This window comes from Eptesicus fuscus, chromosome 1 (genome assembly GCF_027574615.1).
Source record: "Eptesicus fuscus isolate TK198812 chromosome 1, DD_ASM_mEF_20220401, whole genome shotgun sequence".
Lineage (NCBI taxonomy): Eukaryota > Metazoa > Chordata > Mammalia > Chiroptera > Vespertilionidae > Eptesicus > Eptesicus fuscus.
The window spans coordinates 132,380,489-132,400,580 of NC_072473.1; the positions used below are offsets into that span (position 1 = coordinate 132,380,489).

General features: G+C 42.6%; 1 protein-coding gene across 1 annotated transcript; it reads left to right on the top strand.

The window, feature by feature from the left end:
* The first annotated feature begins 1,030 nt into the window (after positions 1-1,030).
* FUNDC1 (FUN14 domain containing 1) lies at positions 1,031-14,618 on the top strand. Its single transcript, XM_008153020.3, has 5 exons — positions 1,031-1,206; positions 1,971-2,127; positions 5,707-5,782; positions 10,942-11,070; positions 13,237-14,618. Exons 1-5 carry the CDS (start codon positions 1,179-1,181, stop codon positions 13,312-13,314), a joined length of 468 nt encoding a protein of 155 aa, XP_008151242.1. The 5' UTR covers positions 1,031-1,178; the 3' UTR covers positions 13,315-14,618.
* The last annotated feature ends 5,474 nt before the right edge of the window (positions 14,619-20,092 follow it).

The window sequence follows — 20,092 nt, forward strand, 5'->3', positions numbered from 1 at the left end:
GGCAACGGGAGGAAAAATTGTATGAACTCAGATCTGTAACTTTTGAAAAAAGTATTTCACTGAGGACCCCTGAAGTTATGTCTCTTGAAGTTGTTTTGTTTTGTTTTCGAAAAGTGAATCTTACACAAAGTAACTGTGTTTGAACACTAGCCTCTCCAGACAGTTTTCGAATTGCATTTCAGAGGCCACAGGCTAAAAGAAATCAACCCTTGCATTTAAAGCACCAAGATTTGAAAAGCCAAGTGTGGTTATGTAAGTCAATACTTTAAGTAATGCAGCTTATACAATCATTTGTTTTTCCATTAAGATGAACACCGAGAGGGCTGTTTTAATTGTACAGTGAATGCAGGTGCAATGCAAATTCAAAACCAGCTTGAGAGCTAGTTGATGTTAACCTGAGTCAGCTGCTTGGTGATAAACACGACTTTTCATTCTGCAGAATCCCCGTGGGGCTTCTGGGTGAACTGGACCTCGTTGCTCTGTCAGATTCAAATAATCAAATGCTAAAAATTTATGTCCTCTGGAATAACTGGGGTCAGGTCAGTTCCTAGGCATTTCTCTACCTCCCTTGGGTTACTGGCAGGAAGCCTGTGGAGAGGGAGCGGATAAAAAGGTTCCCGTTCCCAGCAGGAGAGCGCCAGAAAAAATTTCCACCCGTTCGCGAGCCCTGGCCTCCTTAGAACAGGATGTTTGAAACAGGGTTTCTCCTAGCTCTTCATAAAAACCTTTTTTCCCAAGGGCTTACATTCCGGCACAGTGTTCAAAATGCCACGCTGATTCTCGCTTTACGCCACCACGTGCTGAACTCCTCCCCTCCAGCCCTGAGGTTCTTTTAAACGAAATAACAATTACAAACAGGCATGGGAATTCTATCTTAGGGGGTTGGAGTGGGAAGCCAGGGTTGCAAGGGCGACGGACTACAACTCCCACAAGTCCTTGCGGGGCTGCTAGTCTACCTCCTCTGCTCCGCTCCCCCCCAGCCTTGCGCTTGCGCAGAAGGCCTTGCAGGGCGAGGAGGGGGCGGGGCTAAGAGAACGTGCCTCGACGAGGAGGAGAAGAGGAGAAGGAGGAGGAAAAGAGAGATCATAGACTTCCACCTGGGCCTAGAGAGTCGGTTAAAGTAGGGGAGAGAAGCGGGCGGGCGGGGCCCACCTTCCATACTGGCCGCCGGCGGTATCATGGCGACCCGGAACCCCCCTCCCCAAGGTGAGCGGCTGGGCCCGAAGTCGTATCCGAGACGTGGCTCACAACCTTCGACCTTGCTCCCGGGGCGCCCCCCCCCACCCCGCCCCAGGGTTCCTGGGGCTCTGTTTTTGTGAAGCAGCAGCTCGGAACACCCGTCAGAACTAGACTCGCCCTCCCTGCTCGGCGGAACGCAGGCGAGGAGTGACCCCCGCCCCCCGCACAGCCCCCCCCGCAAACGTGTCTTTCAGCCTTGACTCTGAAGGTGTTTCTTCTGGCCGGGCCTCTGACCGGCTCTGTCAGAGCAGGTCCCCTTATTCCTGCCCATGATGCCTAGGGGCCCTGCTCTGGCCCTGATCCGACTGCGATTTGGGGGTGACCCCTGATGCTGTGAAACGGATCTGATTTGAGGCGGTGACCCCTCATGCTGTGTAACTCTCACCTGACCCTGTTGAGATTGGGGGGGGGGGGGGGCATCCCTCACTGCCGTGTATAGAACCCTGACCTGGTCCTCCTGAAATGTCGGGGCGGGGAGGGGGAGAGAGGGGTGGGCGACCCCTCAGTGCTGGGGAACTCTGACCTGGTCCTGGCCTGGGCCTTTGGGAAGGAGATGGATGCTAGGCCCTTTAGTCTTGAGGCCCCCGTCTCCGGGGTTGGATGGATGAGCCTCTTCAAGTTTCCATCCGGGTATTTTTAACTGTAATCCAGAAGTAATTGTCAAGGCCCTGTAGGGCATTCCTGATTTGGGGTTGCCACTGAATTCATTTTTCCCATTTTGTATTTTGAAGACTATGAAAGCGATGATGACTCTTACGAAGTGTTGGATTTAACCGAGTATGCCAGGAGACACCACTGGTGGAATCGCGTTTTTGGCCACAGCTCTGGACCCATGGTAGAAAAATACTCGGTAGCCACCCAGATTGTGATGGGCGGAGTGACTGGCTGGTGAGAACATCTTTTTCATCCCATTTCACGAGCCACGGTGACCCCGCTCACTCAGGGGCTCTGCGCCGAATCTTCTCTTTGTGATAGGATTAGAGCCGTGGTCGGCAAACTGCGGCTCGAGAGCCCCATGCGGCTCTTTGGCCCCTTGAGTGTGGCTCTTCCACAAAATACCACGGCCTGGGCGAGTCTATGTTGAAGAAGTGACGTTAGAAGAAGTTTAAGTTTAAAAAATGTGGCTCTCAAAGAAATTTCAATCGTTGTCCTGTTGATATTTGGCTCTGCTGACTAATGAGTTTGCCGACCACTGGCTTAGTGTAATCATCAGTGTTGGGTGTTGGTGATCTGCCCTGTGCCCACCACTATGCCACTGTGCCCTCCTCACCTTTCTTTGCTTCTTTACATATTTCTCCCCTTCTCATATGTAGCAAATCTAGTGGCTCTGCTTCAGGGATAGTAAAGAGGAAGAAATAGATCAGAATTAACTGGTGTCCAGGATTGTCAGCCCTGGACAGAGCGGTGTGAAATTCTCAGTACGAATTGTGAATAATGACTCAGACGAGTCTGTTGATTTTTGTGGGCTAGTTTGGAGGATAAATGTTTTGAAGAACAGGTGCGGAACACGGAGTCTTCGTTGGAATTAGGGGGCTGATTGCTTACTCCAGAAACATTGTGGAGTACCTGCAGCAGTTAATGGGCATTAACCTAACTAGTGAACGTTTAAGACCACATGATTACATAATTGCTGCTATAGACCTAATCCTGTTATTGTTAGATTAAAAGATTATCCAAATAACAAGGGTCAGAAAGAAGTTTGGTCCTTTATTTTGAAAATGTGCCTGACCACAGAATTTTTTTAAAAAAATTTCTTTATGGATTAAGGTATCACATATTTGTCCTCTTCCCCCCATTCCCATCCCACACCCCTCCCCACTCACGCCCTCACCCCCCTGGTGTCTGTGTCCATTGGTTAGGCTTATATGCATGCATACAAGTCCTTTGGTTGCTCTCTCCCCCTTCCCCCGCCCTCCCCTGCCTTCCCTCTGAGGTTTGTCGGTCTGTTCGATGCTTCTCTGTCTCCAGGTCTTTGTTTTTGTTCATCAGTCTATGTTGTTCATCATTTCCCCTAGATGAGTGAGATCATGTGCTACTAGAAATACACTTATAAGAACCGAAAATGAAACAAGCAATAATGGTTATGCTGACAGGCAAATGAATCCGTCTGTAGTGAGTTTCTTTCTGGGCCAACAGTTCTTTTGAGTCCCCATTTCAATGTCAGACAGTTCCTTATGTGTCAGAATCTGTGACGTTAGTGTGGGTGCTTAACTTGAGAATAATCATTTTTCTTAGATTCTAAGTAAATCCATCGCACACTAATTTAAATATTGACATCGTTAAACCTGGTAAATGTAAAACTGCTCTTTTAAATTTGTGTTTACGTGCACCTTGTAAATGTCACGTTACGGCAGAAGCTGCTCATGGTGAAGGGTCTGTGATGCTGAGGTGCAGCATTTATTCATGACGTGCACTTATTCATGCTGCTTATGTAAAAAGCCTGCCATTAGAAGAGATGCCTTGTCTGGACCCTGGTGATTCAGATGGTCCTCACAGGCTGGTTGTATCTTGGGCCTCATAACTCAGGGTTTGGTCCTCTGCTTAAAAATAAGCTCACAGTTTGGTGCCATTGTTGATTGGTTAATGTGAGCCAGGGCCTAAAAGCCCCGTCTTAAGGAAAAACGAAGCAATAATTGAGCAATAGAATGAAATCATGGTGTCTAGTCTCCTTGTAGGTCAGACTCGTGAGAAGCCCCGTTGTTGGCAGAAGTTTGCTGGGAAAGCCTGGAGATAGAGCAGGGGAAGTTAGTAGGTTCATTGTAGCGGTTCATGGTTTAGGCCTGTGGTCGGCAAACTCATTAGTCAGCAGAGCCAAATATCAACAGGACAACGATTGAAATTTCTTTTGAGAGCCAAATTTTTTAAACTCAAACTTCTTCTAATGCCACTTCTTCAAAACAGACTCGCCCAGGCCGTGGTATTTTGTGGAAGAGCCACACTCAAGGGGCCAAAGAGCCTCATGTGGCTCACGAGCCGCAGTTTGCCGACCACGGCTTTAGGCAAAGGACAAGCATGCTTGTGGAGCACGCTTCTTGGGATACTGTGGACACCTGGCTGCTGCTTGCCGCCTCCTCTTCCTTTTCTGAGCCTTTGCTGCTGACTTCCCTCCTGGGGGGGGGGGGGGGCGGGGAGTAGTGGGGGGCATAGGGCATGGCCTTCATAGTAATACATATGTTTGGATAGTAGCCGGGTGTGGCCACGGACAGTTATTTGCTGCAGTGACTTTAGATTCAGAGTAAATTTTTGCAATTTTCTTAGCGTATAAAACAGAGGTACTATTGTGGCATACATTAAGGAAAAATTGTTAAGAGGTATTAACCTAACTAGTTAACAATTCAGACCAGTTCAGGACATGAGTGGGAGGCTGTAAGTAGCTATAGGTTTTTGTTTTCTTTTTTTAAATGTGATTTTACTAGAGGCCTGGTGCACGAAATTTCATGCACTGGGGGGCGGGGGGGGGGGGTTGTCCCTCAGCCTGGCCTGCCCCCTCTCGCAGTCTGGGCCCCCTCGCTCCTTACTGGCACCACTGCTGAGCTCGCCAGCTGTGAGCCTGGCTTCTGGGTAAGCAGCGCTCCCCCTGTGGGAGCCCACTGACCACCAGGGGGCAGCTCCTGTGTTGAGTGTCTGCCCCCTGGTGGTCAGTGCGCGTTATAGTGACCAGTCGTTCTGCCGTTTGGTTGATTTGCATATTAGGGTTTTATTTTATAGGATTGACTTCAGAGAGGGAGAGGGAGAAGGAAACCCCAATGATGAGAAAGAATCATTGATTGGCTGCCCCCTGCACACGTCCCACTGGGGATCGTGGAGCCCGCAACCCAGGCTCATGCTCCAACCATGAATCAAACCATAACTTCCTGGTTCATGGGTCAGCGCGCAATCACTGAACAACACTGGCTGGGCTATATAGGTTGCTTTTTTTAATCATAAGAAATGAAAACTAATGTCAGGATGGGTGGTTGCTAGGATAGATGGGAGGAGTGAAGATTCGTTAGAGGGTCTGGAAGATTACTTAATGTGGTCTGGAAACAAGGTAATGATGTCTTTGAGAGTGGAAAGAAGACAGAGCCAAATAATGTTTTGGAGCTAGATAGATACAGATAAGGAAGCTGTGAGAAATGTGGGCTGAGGTGGAGTCATGAAATGGAACTCCACTGGACCTGAAAGGGGAGAGAAGTTTGAGATGGGCAGAGTATAATGAACCCCCGAATGCTCAACATTGTTTCCGTTGCCAATTATTTTTTTCCTATAAATTCCCTTCCTCTTCTCGCCATTCCTGAAGCACACCTCAGACAATTTAGATTGTTCACTTTTGACTAGCTTAGATAACATTGAGGGTTTCTGAGCAGGTAAGGGACATGATCCAAAGAAAGGGGAAGACATTAAGATTTTATTAGGAAAGCAATGAAAAGTAGAAGAGGGAGAGAGTTGAACGCATCATTGATCTCGTTTTGTGTTATTTCATTGAAGGTGTGCAGGATTTTTGTTTCAGAAAGTTGGAAAGCTCGCAGCAACGGCAGTAGGTGGTGGCTTTCTTCTCCTTCAGGTATGTCAGAGCTTTATTTACTTGCCTCTGCTTACGGATGTAGCCCTCGGGAAATGAGAAAGTCAAGTTGAGCCGTTTCACTCCTGTCCATTTTAATAGAAGATGGAATTTTTCTTCCAGACATCAGTTTATGGGAAAACTAAAATGAGTTTTGAAAGCTGGCATCTGTCACAAAAGACAACAATGTAATACTTCTAAGTTTTTGAAACACAATGTGATTCCAATTATTAAAAAGACAACTATTAAAATTCATGGCGTCGCCTTTTTTTTAATTACCCACATTTCCCTTGAAGCATCTCCCCAGCAAAATAAACATTTTACCAATAATATAAACCTACTCATCCTGATCATTTTAAACATGTGTTTAAAATTCATACTCATAATATTCAAAAGGTCTCTCCCTCTCGTTTCCTAGCCATCAGTTTTCTGTCCCAGAGGAAATAACTGTTAGCAATTTCTAGTATGTTTTTTAAAACTAGGGAACCATAACAATATAGAAAGTGGAAAATTGGGTTTAAAAAATCATCCATAATCCTATTTCTGAGGCCTGTTGGTTTGAAATTACAGTTTTATTCATGTTCCTCTAAGGTTTTAAAAAAATTGTTTTGCCATTACAGGGTGTTTATCAGCATGTTATCTGGGATCCATGTCTGTTAGGCATATATTTTTCCAAACATATCATTCCCTGAAGATCAGATATAGTAAATCCTAAAAGTGAAAATCTCTGGGAATGAATGCTAGCAACAATCTTAAAGATACAGAGGACTGTCAGTAGTACCAGATTTTAGAAAGATTGATGGGTACAGCAACCAAAATCTGACTTCAGCACCTAAGCCATTGATCGTGTAATAACCAGTGTTGTTGCCTGAAGTATAAAGGGATTGAGTCTGGATGTGTTAAGTACAGATTTTGAGTTGTTTACCAAACAGCTTTAAAAATATATTTTTTCTTTCTGTTAGTGGCATTATAATGAGTAATTGCTTCTTACGTGTGGTTAAGAGGTGAAAAGAAACATGGTTAATATCTAAATGTAGTCCTTTGGATAATATGCCAGCATTTGTATAGAAGAGAATTTTATTTAAGCTGATTTTGACTTTGGTTTATATAAGTCAGGAATTAAGGTATCAAATTCTATAGCTCTTTCATAACTCCGTTGTCATTTCTGTTTAGTGGAATGTCATTTCTGTTTACTGTACTGAAGCAGAGCTTCCTGAAATGTTCATAGATAGAGGGGATTATACATTGCAGTTCACTCTGCGTGTCAGTTTTTCCAAAGTCCATTTCAGTCCACTCAGTATGCACCCCTCATGTCCATCTTCTGCATCTCTGGGCCTAGTCCACATATTCTTTGAAGCAGAAGAACATGGGACTTACCTGCATCAAACCAATTTTTCCCACAAATATGAGTTACATTGAAAACTCAGTAGAAGGAACAAGGAGGAAATAAAAAGTAGCAAATGGCTTTTGGGCCAATTGCCTCTTATTCTTTAGGCCCACTTCCATATTTTTGTTAACTTTACTTATATTTACATATACCGTACTTTCTGGCGTATAAGACGACTGGGTGTATAAGATTTTCCTGGGTTAAAAAGTCATTTTATACACCGGAAAATATAGTATATTGGACTATATTGATGGGATTAGATATAATGGATTAGATATATTGGACTACTGTATTTTCCGGCGTATAAAACGACTTTTTAACCCAGGAAAATCTTATACGCCCAGTCGTCTTATACGCCGGAAAATACGATAAATATTAGTTTACTTAGAACTTAAAGCTTTTCTAGTAACTCAGTAATAAGTGCTTTTCTGGTAAGTATTACCAAACTGCCATGTGAAAATAGACAGTGGTATGTAAAACTTTTCAATGTATTTGTTCAGGGTTTTATATGCCCACAATGCAAAAGGTCAAATACATGTACAAGGCATGTTACAGACTGGAGTAGTACACTGCTTCCTCAGTATCCTCCCATTTTCCCTCCCCTTGAGGCAACTACTTTGAACTCTTAGCTGACTCTTAAGGTATTTTTCCTTTTTTCCTAAACAAGTTAATTGGATATTTTTTGATCTTTGAGTTTGAGGTATTGCCTATTGGCTTCCAATTATGGAATATGAGAAGTTGGCTATCATTTATTGAACTCTGTGTGCCCTTCCACCTCAGTCTCTCCCACTTGCATCCCTCCCACCCCCATTCCCCCACATCATCTGAGTATTGTTATTTCATAATTGTATTAGATCATTACCTGGAGTTCACTGAGCTTCTTGAATATGTAAATTTATGTCTTTAACTATGTTTGGGAAGGTTTGGGCCATTATTTCTTTAAATATTTATTCCCCTCCTATTTTTCTCCTGAACATGACTCCAATTATATACATGTTGGGCTTTTTGATACTATCCTGAAGCTGTGTTCATTTATTTTTTTCGATCTATTTTTTGGTTGTATGATTTCTAGTGATGTAGCTTCAAGTTCATTGACTCTTTCCTGTCACCTACCGTCTGCCATTAAGCTTATTCAGTAAATTTATTTCAGATGTTGTATTTTCCAATTCTGGGACTTTCGTTTGGTTCTTTTTATATTTCCTGTCTCTGGTAAGAGTTCTTTTTTAAAAAATATTTTTATTTTTAGTGATTTCAGAAAGGGAGAGGGAGAGAGAGAGAGAGAAACATCAATGATGAGAGAGAATCATTGATTGGCTGCCTCCTGCACGCCCCCGACTGGGGATCGAGCCCACAACCCAGGCATGTGTCCTGACTGGGAACTGAACCTTGACCTCCTGGTTCATAGGTTGATCCTCAACCATTGAGCCACGCCGGCCGGACTGGAGAGAATTCTTTTCATTGATTACATTTTCTTTACCTCATTGAGCATAGTTATAACAGCCGCTTTAAAATCCTGATAATTTCAGTATGTGGGTCACCTCAGTGTTGGCATCTGTTGCTTTTCTACAACGTTTTTCTGTTTTATGATATATCAAATAACTTCTTTGGATTTTATCCTGGGCATTGGGAATGTTATATTGTGGAGACTCTGGATGCTATTTTATTCCTCTGAAGCGTATTGATTTGATTTTAGCAGGCAGTTAATTTGATTAGACTCAAATTGCAAACTCCAGTTCACTTGTGATGGGTAGCAGCTCAAAACCCAGTTTATTTCTTTTAGCCTTAGCCAGAATGCTTGCTTCTGCCCCTTGAACGTGTAGCTCAGGACTTGGGTAAAGTTTACACAGAATTTGGGGCTCCCTTTCTCTAGCTCTCTCTTTTCTGGGAGCTGTTACTGTCCTGGGTGCTGTCCTCTAGTTCTTCAGGCTGGAGAGATGGCATATTTCCTATTGAAGTGTTTGCCATCCTGCAACTGCAACCTGTCCTCAGGATAAAGCCAGAAAAATGGGCAACTCACCTTATATAGGTCACCCTTCCTACAAGTTTTCATTCCCCTTCCAAGTCTGCTTGCTTTTGTTAATTCTGGAGCCCCTGTATTTTAACAAGGGTTTATAGTTGCTCTTTTTTTTTTAAATCCTCACCTGAGGATATTTTTTTTCCATTGATTTTTTTTAGAGAGAGTGGAAGGGAGAGGAGAGACAGAGAGAAACATCAATGTGAGGGAGACACATCGATTGGTTGCCTCCCACACGCAGCCCTGGGGGCTGGGGCTGGGGATCGAGCCTGCAACTGAGATACGTGCCTTTGATCAGGAATTGAACCTGAGACCCTTCCAGTCTGCAGGCCGACACTCTAACCACTGAGCCAAACTGACTAGGACTATAGTTGCTCTTTATGGGAAAGTCCCAAAGGTTCATTATCACCTCCATCCAAATAGCTGTGTCAACTACTGCCAGGAAAACTTTCACTTGCCATTTATGTAATCAGCACTGTTTTGCTGAAGCTGGAGTTTGAAGTGAATAATAGAAGGTAAATAAATACAGGAAGAAATACAGATAAATAAAATCTTCTATGTGGTCATTCAGAGTGAAAATGGAACCTAAGATTCCCAACCTATTTGTATAAAAGCAGATATTTTCATTATTGAAGAATTTTATGTGTGGTTCATAGTCAAAGTGATCTATTAAAAAGATTACAAAGAAAGCCTTAGCTTGATAGAAATGATTTATAATGGTATACAAAGCTTACTGTGTGATTCTTTATATTTTTATTTTATTATTTGGAGGGACTAATTGTACTGGCTTACACACACACTGTTGTACCTGTCCAGGTTTTCCAGTATCTCAGTAGCTCTGTATGAGAGTTTTTTCTTATGGTTAATAGGCATTTAGCTGAAGTTTTATTAAAAGGATTTATGGCATGAAACTTGCATAGATTATATTTCTTTTATATTCCACTTTTAAAATCATTTATCAGAAAGTATTCTTAATTTAAGTTGAGTCAGATTTAGTGAAGAGCCTTTATCAGGCTATTTTAGATTTCTTTAGTGACCTACTAACTGATTGGTTTTTGATCCTTTATAATTAAACATCTGTTTAATTAAAAGGTGCTATTTTATTAGCTGTAGCATTTTGATAATCTGTCTTTTTTAGCTAATGACTAAATTTCAAAAGTTACAATAGCATTATAGTACAGTTATAATTTTTGGAATCTTTTCCTGTCATATACTATACTTTTCTTAACATAGTGTTTATCACATCCAAGTAATTATTTATGTTTAATATCTGTTTTCCCCAACAGACCCAAAGCTCTCTGAGGTTGGAGACTTATATCTCCCTTGTTCTTGGCTGTTACTTAGAGGTCTAGAACAGTGCTTGGCATAGAGTACTTACTGAATATCTATTAAATGAATAAATTGGTGGATAAACTGATTTCTTTACCTCTAAGCTTCATACATTTCTTGAAATCTGAATGTTCATATATTCCTGGCTAATAGATTCGTTAGCAAACTGGTTGGTTTAGGATTACCTCCCCCCCCTTTTTTTTCCTTAAAAATATGTTTTTATTGATTTTAGAGAGAGGAAGACAGGTGAAAGGAGAGGGAAACATCATCAGTTGCCTCTTGCACGCCCCCTACTGGGGATTGAGCTGCAATCCTGGCATGTGCCCTGACCAGGAATCAAACTGGCAACCTCTTGGTGCATGGGGCAACGCCCAGCCAACTGAGCCACACCGGCCAGGGCAGGAATTAACCATTTTTATTACATTTTTGTAGATTGCTAGTCACAGTGGCTATGTGCAGATCGACTGGAAGAAAGTTGAAAAAGGTGTAAACAAAGCAAAAAGACAGATTAAAAAACGGGCAAATAAGGCAGCACCTGAAATCAACAACATAATTGAAGAGGTAAGACCGTACATTTTTGCCTCCTTTTTTTAGTGGGTCTTTATCAGTAGAAAATGTGAATAGGGATTATCTTTTTGTAAAAAAAAATTGGTATTGTGGCTTATGGAGTATTAAGTAGAATTTGGGATCAAGCCACCATTTAAACAGTTAACATAGTTTCCTCTGTTCATCTCCCACCTACGTTGATCTACATGTAAAAGCTGATAACATTATTCTTCCAGAATTTTTCCTCTGCTTTTACAAATGTGTACATGTATAGACAAGGTCTGGGAAAACTAAAATTACCTATATTTTTCTTGAGGTGAAATATAGTTTGAAAATGTGTATATTTTATTAATATGTTAGTTTAATAATGTTTATATATATATATATATTTTTTGTTTTGTTTTGTTTTCTTATACTGTTTAGAATTGAATACGCCCTTGTCCTTGTTTTTGTTCTATACTTTTATTTCTTCCAACTTTTTATTTTGAAAAATTTCAAAACAGTTGAAAGTTAAAAGACAGATACAGTGAATACTCAAATACCTTTCATCTGCTCACCAAATTGTTTTTGCAACATTTGCTTTATCTCTCTGTGTGTATATATCTGTGTATGTGTGTGAGATTTACACTACTTATTTTTGCTGAACTATTTGAGATGTCATGACTTCACTCTTTTAGCACATAGCTCTAAGAGTACAGATATTCTGCATGACTACAATTACCCTTATTATTCTCCCCAAATTTAACATGATAAATAGTATTTCCATATTATAATTTTTCCACAAAAATATTGTTTTTTTCCATTTGGTTGTCATGTGTCTCAAGTCTCCTTTAATCTTTAACAGTCCCTGCCGGGGCTGACCAGCAGACTCTGAGCGATGGATGAACAGATTGCTCTGACACACGTTTCTGTGAAAGAGAGGGCTAAGGGACTGTTTTGCTTTAGGAACAAAAGCAGCCCTGTTCGCCTGCCTCATTAGCCTTTTATTGTCACAACAGCTTGAATTAACCTCTAGATACAATCAGCAGGGCAAGAATCCTTGAGAAAGCACATGCTTTTGCAAGGTCAGGTCTTTAAGACTAAACAGAGAGATTTCAGCAAAACACTCAGGGCATCGGACTTGTTTGGAAAAGTCAAGGCAGGGGCTGCCGCCTTCGGCAAGGTCCCCCCAGAGGCTCCCAACCTTTTGGAGAATCCTCCTTACAGACATTCCAACCAAGTCCCGTGCTTCCCCACAAGTCCCCTCATCTGGGATTTTGTTTTTCTTTCTTAAAAAATGTTTTGATTTTAGTGAGGAAGGGAGAGGGAGAGAGAAACATTGATTGGTGTGTCACAGAAATATCTGTTGGCTGCCGCTGCACGCCTCCTACTGGGGATTGAGCCTGCAACTGGGGCACGTGCCCCGACTGGGAATCGAACCTTGACCTCCTGGTTCATAGGTCGATGTTCAACCCCTGAGCCACACCAGCCGGTAACCTGTTCTATAGGTAGATTTCTTTTTACCTGTGAGATTATTGCTAGGCTATAGTTTGGGGGCTTAGAACAGTGGTTGACACAGAATAGGCACTCAGTATCTATTAAATTAACATATTATCTCAGTAGCCAAGAAGCTTATTGGGCCTGGATGGGGGCTCTAGGTTCCTACAGTTTGTAATGGACAGCCCTGGCATCTTGTGTGTTGGTTAGCACCTGCTCTAGTAGGTGCACAAGAATTTTTGCTGAATATTATTAAATTGAGGAAAACATCTGAAAATGGTACTTAGCTCTGGATTCAATAATAGTATTTTAAAAAATTCGCATCTTTATTTTTCTTACTGTGGTAAAATATATGTAACATAAAATGGATCATTTTAACTATTTTTAAATGCACAATTCAATGGCACTAAGTACATTCACACTTTCATGCCACCATTACCACTATCCATTTCCAGAAATTTTTCATCATCCCAAACAGAGACTCTAACCATTAAGCAATAACTCCCACAATTAACCCCTGTCCCCGCCCTTGGTAACTAATCTCTGTTCTACTTTCTGTCTCAATGAATTTGACTAGTCATGTGAGTAGACTCACAGAACATTTGTCCTTTTTTGTCGCTCTTGTTTCACTTAACGTAATGTTTTTGAGGTTCACCCATTTTGTAGCATAATTAAGAGTGTCTTTGTTTGAACTTTACGTTTCAGGCCACAGAATTTGTCAAACAGAACATTGTGATCTCCAGTGGATTTGTGGGAGGCTTTTTGCTGGGCCTTGCATCTTAAGGATGTGAGTGTTCCACCACAGCGGAGTCACCTGCGAGAAAAGAAGTCGTGGTGATAAGGTGGTCTCTCAACATTACACGCCCCGGGCTGACAAGAAACAACTAGCTGGACAATTTCAAATTCAAAAGTTAGCATATCGCCATCTGAAGTTTGGCAAACTAGTATCTGCTGTAAAAGAACCTATATGGTACATATATATGGTATATGTGTACAATAGTATTCCTGATCCAAACATGGCTGTCATTTATTTAAATCAGATGTTCTTCATTATGCTTAATAGTAGTGCCAATAAATAAAAATTTGTATTATAGCTGCCACATTAGGGCTGACTTTTTTAAAAAAAAGATATGTCTGCAATAAACTGAACTGTAGTGCCCTTTTGTGGAAGGATTTAGAAATAGTAGAATTATTAAAGATATCAAACCGATTTAATACCAATTTTTTGGATTGTTTATCCTGCAATTCTTAGTTTGATTATATAATTGTAGTAAATGATTTTAAGGAAGGCTCTTCTAAGGAAATATTACATGTTTAAAGCTTTTTTTTCTTTCTTTGATGTCTGTAGTTGTAAGATAACTTTTTGTATAAAAACTTCTAAATGTTTTCTATTTATTTATCCTGGCAGCCTGAGCAGAATTCATTATTATGAGGGTACATATAGTTGGTTCACTGATTTATTATATTAACTTGGAGTGAACCTCTTTCCTCGGTTCTGAAAGTCCCAATTATTATTTTGTCCTCTTCACAAGGTGGTAAAAATTACCTTAAAATACTTAGTCGTTCAGTATGAATTTACTGTCTGAAGAACCGTGGTTTTCTATATAACTGTGAAATTGCAGCTTAAAGAGAATTGTCTCCTTCATCTAGAGACGTAAGTGCTAAAGCTTTCAAACTTTTGCTAGCATTGTGTTGGTTGCACCCTAGGCCATTTGACTCGATTCTCAGGGCCAACGTCACACTCCCTCCCAGGCTCCTTTGCCCAGAAAAGCTTTCTGTCTTGTTTGTTTTGTCCACAGAGTTCTATGTTGGAATTGGGAAAAACCTCAGAACAACATGTGCTGGAGTCTTCAGGTTGGAAAGGTTGCAGATATCTAGTCTGTCTCCTTTGGATAGCCAGTTCCCATAGTACATGTTGTGTATTGTAAAAATAAGGCATTTCATACTTTGGAATTGGGTACAATCCATGTGCTTTCATTATTGCAAGAGTCCTTAAAATTGAATGTGAGATTGATCTTCATGTTCTTTCTTTACTCTCATTAGTGCCTCAGATACAATGCTAAATAAAACTCAGAAGTGGTTTTGCTTATAAATGCTTGTGTTTGCTTCTTTAAGCTTTTCTCTGTTTAATCCTCACCAAGCTTTTCATTGCTGTGAAATAAAAAGGGTAAAATACAGGGTGGGGCAAAAGTAGGTTTACAGTTACTTGCATGGAAAATAATAAATAATAATACAAGAATAAACTCTGTTTCACATACTCACAACTGTAAACCTGCTTTTGCTCCACACTGCATTCTGCATTAGGTAGAACCTTGGCCACGCTTCTCTGCGCCATACCTGCGTGATGTTTTCATCTGATCCAGTTGGGCAGACTACTGTGGGGAGTTCTAGCAGCTGGTTCGACGTGTTCATTTTGGAAATATTTATAGTGTCTGTTCTGTGTATGATACACTGGAAAGCGGGGGGAGGAACACAATGTCTGCCCTCAAATAGAGACAAATATTTCTCTATGGAAAGTTACATAATTACATAGGGAAGCCATGGTCAGTATGGCTCAGATGGTTAGGTGTCGTTTGCCAGTTCAATTCCCAGTCATATGCCTGGGTTGTAGCTCGATCTCCAGTGGGGGCATGCAAGAGGCAGCCGATTGATGCTTCGCTCTCACATCAATGTTTCTATCTCCCCTTTCCCCTTCCTCTCCTTTCCTCTCTAAAACAAAATCTTTAAAAATATAATGTACATAGTTTAAGAAGTCAAATAGTATTTGACTACAAATAAGATTTCTAAAAAAAGAGTACTTCTTTGCTCTACCTTTCTCCAACTTCGTGGCTTTTTCTCCACAGGAGTGTCAGCTATATTGGTTGTTTCTCTTGGTATTAACTACAAGAGGGATATGGGTGGAATGCCAACAGTTTCCACTACAGTAAGTCTAAGCCAGAGCTGTATGTGTAAAACAATAGTTATATCCTCTTGAGGGTAGAAGGGCAATAAAATAAATGTAGAACTGAAATATTTGGAATTGTAACATGAAGTCCTTGTATTGTTCTAAAACATATTGATTAACCTCACATTGAAGTTGAGTATGTATGCATGCATGATAAAATTTTAAGAGCAATTCCCAAATGAATTGCTATTGGTTGTGAAAAGATACATTTCAAACACAATAAGCAATCCCATATAAATGAAGGCAGAAAAGGAAGAAGAAAGAAGCATAGAGAAAGCAGAGTAAATAGGAATCATAAATGAGATGGTAAAAATAAATCTATATCAGTAATCACACTTCAAAAGGAGAAATGAACAGAATTCACTATGTGATTTTATAGCATCACTAGAGGTCCGGTGCATGAAATTCATGCATGGGGGGGGGGGGGCGTCCCTCAGCCCGGCCTGCACCCTCTCCAATCTGGGACCTCTGTGGAATTGGGCTTAAACCAGCAGTTGGACATCCCTCTCACAATCCAGTACTACTGACTCCTAACCGTTCGCCTGCCTGCCTGCCTGATTGCCCCTAAGCACTCTGCCTGCCAGCCTGATAGCCCCCTAACTGCTTCCGTGCCGGCCTTATCGCCCCCAACTTCCCTCCCCTGCTGGCCCGATTGCACCCAGCTGCCTTCCCCTGCAGGCCGGTCACCCCCAGCTTCCCTCCCCTGCAGGCCTGGTCGCCCCCAACTGCCTTCCCCTGCAGGCCTGGTTGCCCCCAACTGCCTTTCCCTGCTGGCCATCTTGTGGCGGCCATCTTGTGATGATGTGAGGGCATTGTGCAAGGGCGTGAGGACCACCTAGGCTTTTATTAGTATAGATTCTACGTAGACTCAAGTAGTGGGATTAGAAGCATAGAAGAGGAAATGTTGATAATACATTACAATTCAATGGAGAGTTCTCCAAGCCTCAAGATGTAATAAAGCCTCTTAATTTTCCTTCTAATCTTCCCTCTCTCACCCCCAATCTAGGACAGACTCAGCACCTACTGTTTTTTATATCATGTATTCTTCCTTGGATTACTTATATATTTGATTGAACTATTTTCTTGAGTACTTCTAGGTGTACTAGGAGGTAAACTTTCCAAGTTCTTGTATGCTTAAAATACAGGGTAGGGAAAAAGTAGGTGTACAGTTGTGAGTACACAAAACAGAGTTTATTCTTGTTTACTGTTTATTGTACTTTCCATACGAACAACTGTAAACCTACTTTTGGCTCACCCTGTATTTTTTCTTCAAGGTTGACAATGTTAGTCCCTTAGAATTTTGAGGACATTATATTCTATATTCTATCTGATGTTGCATGATGCCAGTCTGATTTTTCAATCTTTCTGGAAAACCTTTCTTTTTTTCTTTGAAAGGGTGGTCATTTTTTTTCTTTTATCTTGGAGTTTTGAAATTTTGTAAATTTGTCTCTGACCATGAGTTTTTGAAAACAGAATTAGAGTACTTTTTAAAATGCAGGTCAGGTTTTGGTAGTCACACAGGGGAGAGGATGCTGCTGCCATCCAATGGGTGGGAGGCCAGGGACGTTCTAAACACCCTGCAAGGCACAGGATGTTCCCACAACAAAGGATGGTCTCCTCCAAAATGTCAGTAGTGCCAAGGTTGAGAAACCCTGGTATCATCTGTTATTAATAAACCTGGCAGAGTGATTAAGCCAGAGACGAATCCCTCCTAGTTCTAATGCCCTCCAGGAGAGAAAGGAGATTAATCCACAGTGAACACACTCTTTACCACTAAAACCTCAGATCATAGCCTCATATATAGCCCCCCATGGAGACCAGCATTGAAAGGACTCGCTCTCTAAACCTCAGGTAAGAGAATCACCAGAATCACAGAAAAAATAAATAAATACGCATGTTAGGAGCACGCCCATACCATTCCCTTCCCTTCTTTCTCCACAGGCACATAACCCCTAACCTCTAAGGGACCCCGTGAGACTTGTAACCAGGGGAGCAATGGACAGTGGCAGCTCGTCCCAGGCTTCCCCCCTGAACCTGTCTCCAAGGCCTGCTTTTCTCTGACTTCCCAGTGAGCCAGAGCAGCCCAGCCTAGGCTTTCCTGTTGATTCTTCTATGCCCTTCCTTGTTCCACTGTCCTAAGTGTGTTTTTGTTGCAGCCGTAACTTCTTACTTGCTTTTCTACACACACACAAACACACACACACACACACACACACACACACACACACACACACACATCGATTGGTTGCCTCCCACCTTCCACACGTGCTCCCTTCAGGGCTGGGGATTGAGCCTACAACCAAGGCACATGTCTCAGACCGGGAATCAAACCTGAGACCCCTCACTCAGTCTGCCGGCTGACGCTCTAACCATGGAGAAAACGGGCTAGGGCTCTTTGCTATTCTGATTGGGTGTTTTTTGCTCCCTTATATTCCAAATCGCTGATTTAATTCTCAGCTTCATCTACTCTACTATTATTTTTTATTTCTGTTAGTGTATCCTTTATCTCTGACTGGTTCATTTTTATGCTGTTGAGGTCCTCACTAAGTTCCTGTAGCATCCTTATAACCAGTGCTGTGAACTCTGCATCTAGTGGATCGCTTATCTCCATTTTGTTTAGTTCTTTTTCTGGGGTTTTATTCTGTTCTTTCATTTGTGACATGTTTCTTTGTCTCCTCAATTTGGCCCCCTCCTGTGTTTGTTTCTATGTATTAGGTAGATCTGCGACATCTCCCAGGCTTGGTAGTGTGGCCTAATGTAGTAGGTGTTCTGTAGGGTCCAGTGGCACAGCCTCCCCAGTCACTCCAGCTGGGCATTTGAGGTGCACCACCTGTGTGGGCTGTTCACCCTCCTCTTGTAGTTGAGTCTTGATTGCTGTTGGCACGTCAATGGGAGGGATTTACCCAGGCCAATCAGCTGCAAGGACTGGCTATGACCACTGGCCACCGACCTCTGACCACCTTGAAGGATCATTTGTGCAGGACTTACTTCAGCAGGGCTCTGGTACCTACTGAGTCTGCCCTTGAATGTGTTGCTTGGGTGGTGGTGCTTTGACGTGGTCTGAAGCTATGTACTGGGTGCACTGGCTCTGGGACTTCCCAGGAGGTGCAGGCCAAGGTCAGCCACTGCCTGTGTTCTCCGTGGGGTCACCAGGCATAAACTACAGAGCGATCTGCAGATGGCTGCTTCTTGTGTTGGGTTTGGAGGTGCCCAGATGAGGCCAGGCTGTGAACCATGGCCAGCTGCTGTTAGTGCCGAGCCTTGGGCTACTTAACTAGAGGTATGGAACTTGCTGAGGCTAGTTCCTGCTCGTTTGAGAAATTTTAGGAAAATCTGAAGCATGAGCCAGAACAGGCCATTCCTATGAATAAAACCACTGTGAACAGCTTGGATGGGCCCAAAAGTTGGGTGGGGCAATGTCTCGGAATCGCCAATGTGGAGCACACAGCATGAACGGAGTTGATGGAGTCTCAGCTATGGGGCCTGCCTGTCGGCTCTCTGGAGGAAGGGCTCATCAAAGGAACAATGACTTCTGAGAGCACTTTTGTCTGGGAGAAAGCTGCCCCCATGTTCTTGCCCTGATGCCAGACAATTTAGTTCCTCCCCCAATGTCCCTGGATCCTTTCGAGCTGCTGCCCCAGTGCTGGAGCTCAGAGGGAGGGAGTCCAAGTAAGCCCGTGCACCGGCCCTTTAAGAGGGACTGTCTGAATCTCCAGCAGCCTGTGGCACTCAGCCACAATCCCTGCTGGGTTTTACAGCCTGAAGTTACAGGGACTTTTTTCCCAGCACTGAAACCCTGGGCGGAGGAACCTGGTGTGTGTCCCTTGCTCCTCAGGGGGACCTCCACAGCTGAGATAAACCTCCTGTTTTTTATCTGCTACACATGGATGTGGGACCAGCCCATTCCGCATCTGCTCCTACCCGTCTGGATGTGGCTTCTTTACTTCTCTAATTGTAGGACTTCCATTCAGCTTGATTTCAGGAGGTTCTGGGCAATGGTTGTTCTGTAATTTAGTTGTAATTTTGAGGTGGTTGTGGAAGAAGTGAACACCATGTTTACCTACATTGCCATCTTGACTGGAAGTCCCAACTCCTCTGCCCCATCTATTTTTGTACTGACTTCTTAGGATATGGTATTGCCCATTTCCCCCTCAATATCATGGAAAGGGCTGCTCTAGACTGAATGTGTCCCCCTAAAATTTATATGTTGAAATGTAATGCCCAAGGTGATGATAGTAGGAGATGGGACCTTTGGGAAGTGATTAGGTAATCCAGGCAGAGCCTACATGAAAGGGATTACTGTTCCTACAAAAGAGATCATGGGAGAGCTCCGGAGCCCCTTCCCCCATGTGAAGATACACCAAGAAGATGGGCATCTGTGAATCAGGAGCTGGGCTCTCACCTGGCATCGAATCTGCTGGTGTCTTGATCTTGGACTTCCCAGTCTCCAGAATTGTGGTAAATGTATGCTTGTGGTATAAGCCACCGAGTCTATGGTATTCTGTGATAGCAGCCCAAACAGACAAAGACAGGGTCTTATTTATTTATTTTAATCTCTCATCAATTTATTATAATGAGACACTCTACTGCCTTGAGCTCAGTAATTGCTTTAAGCAA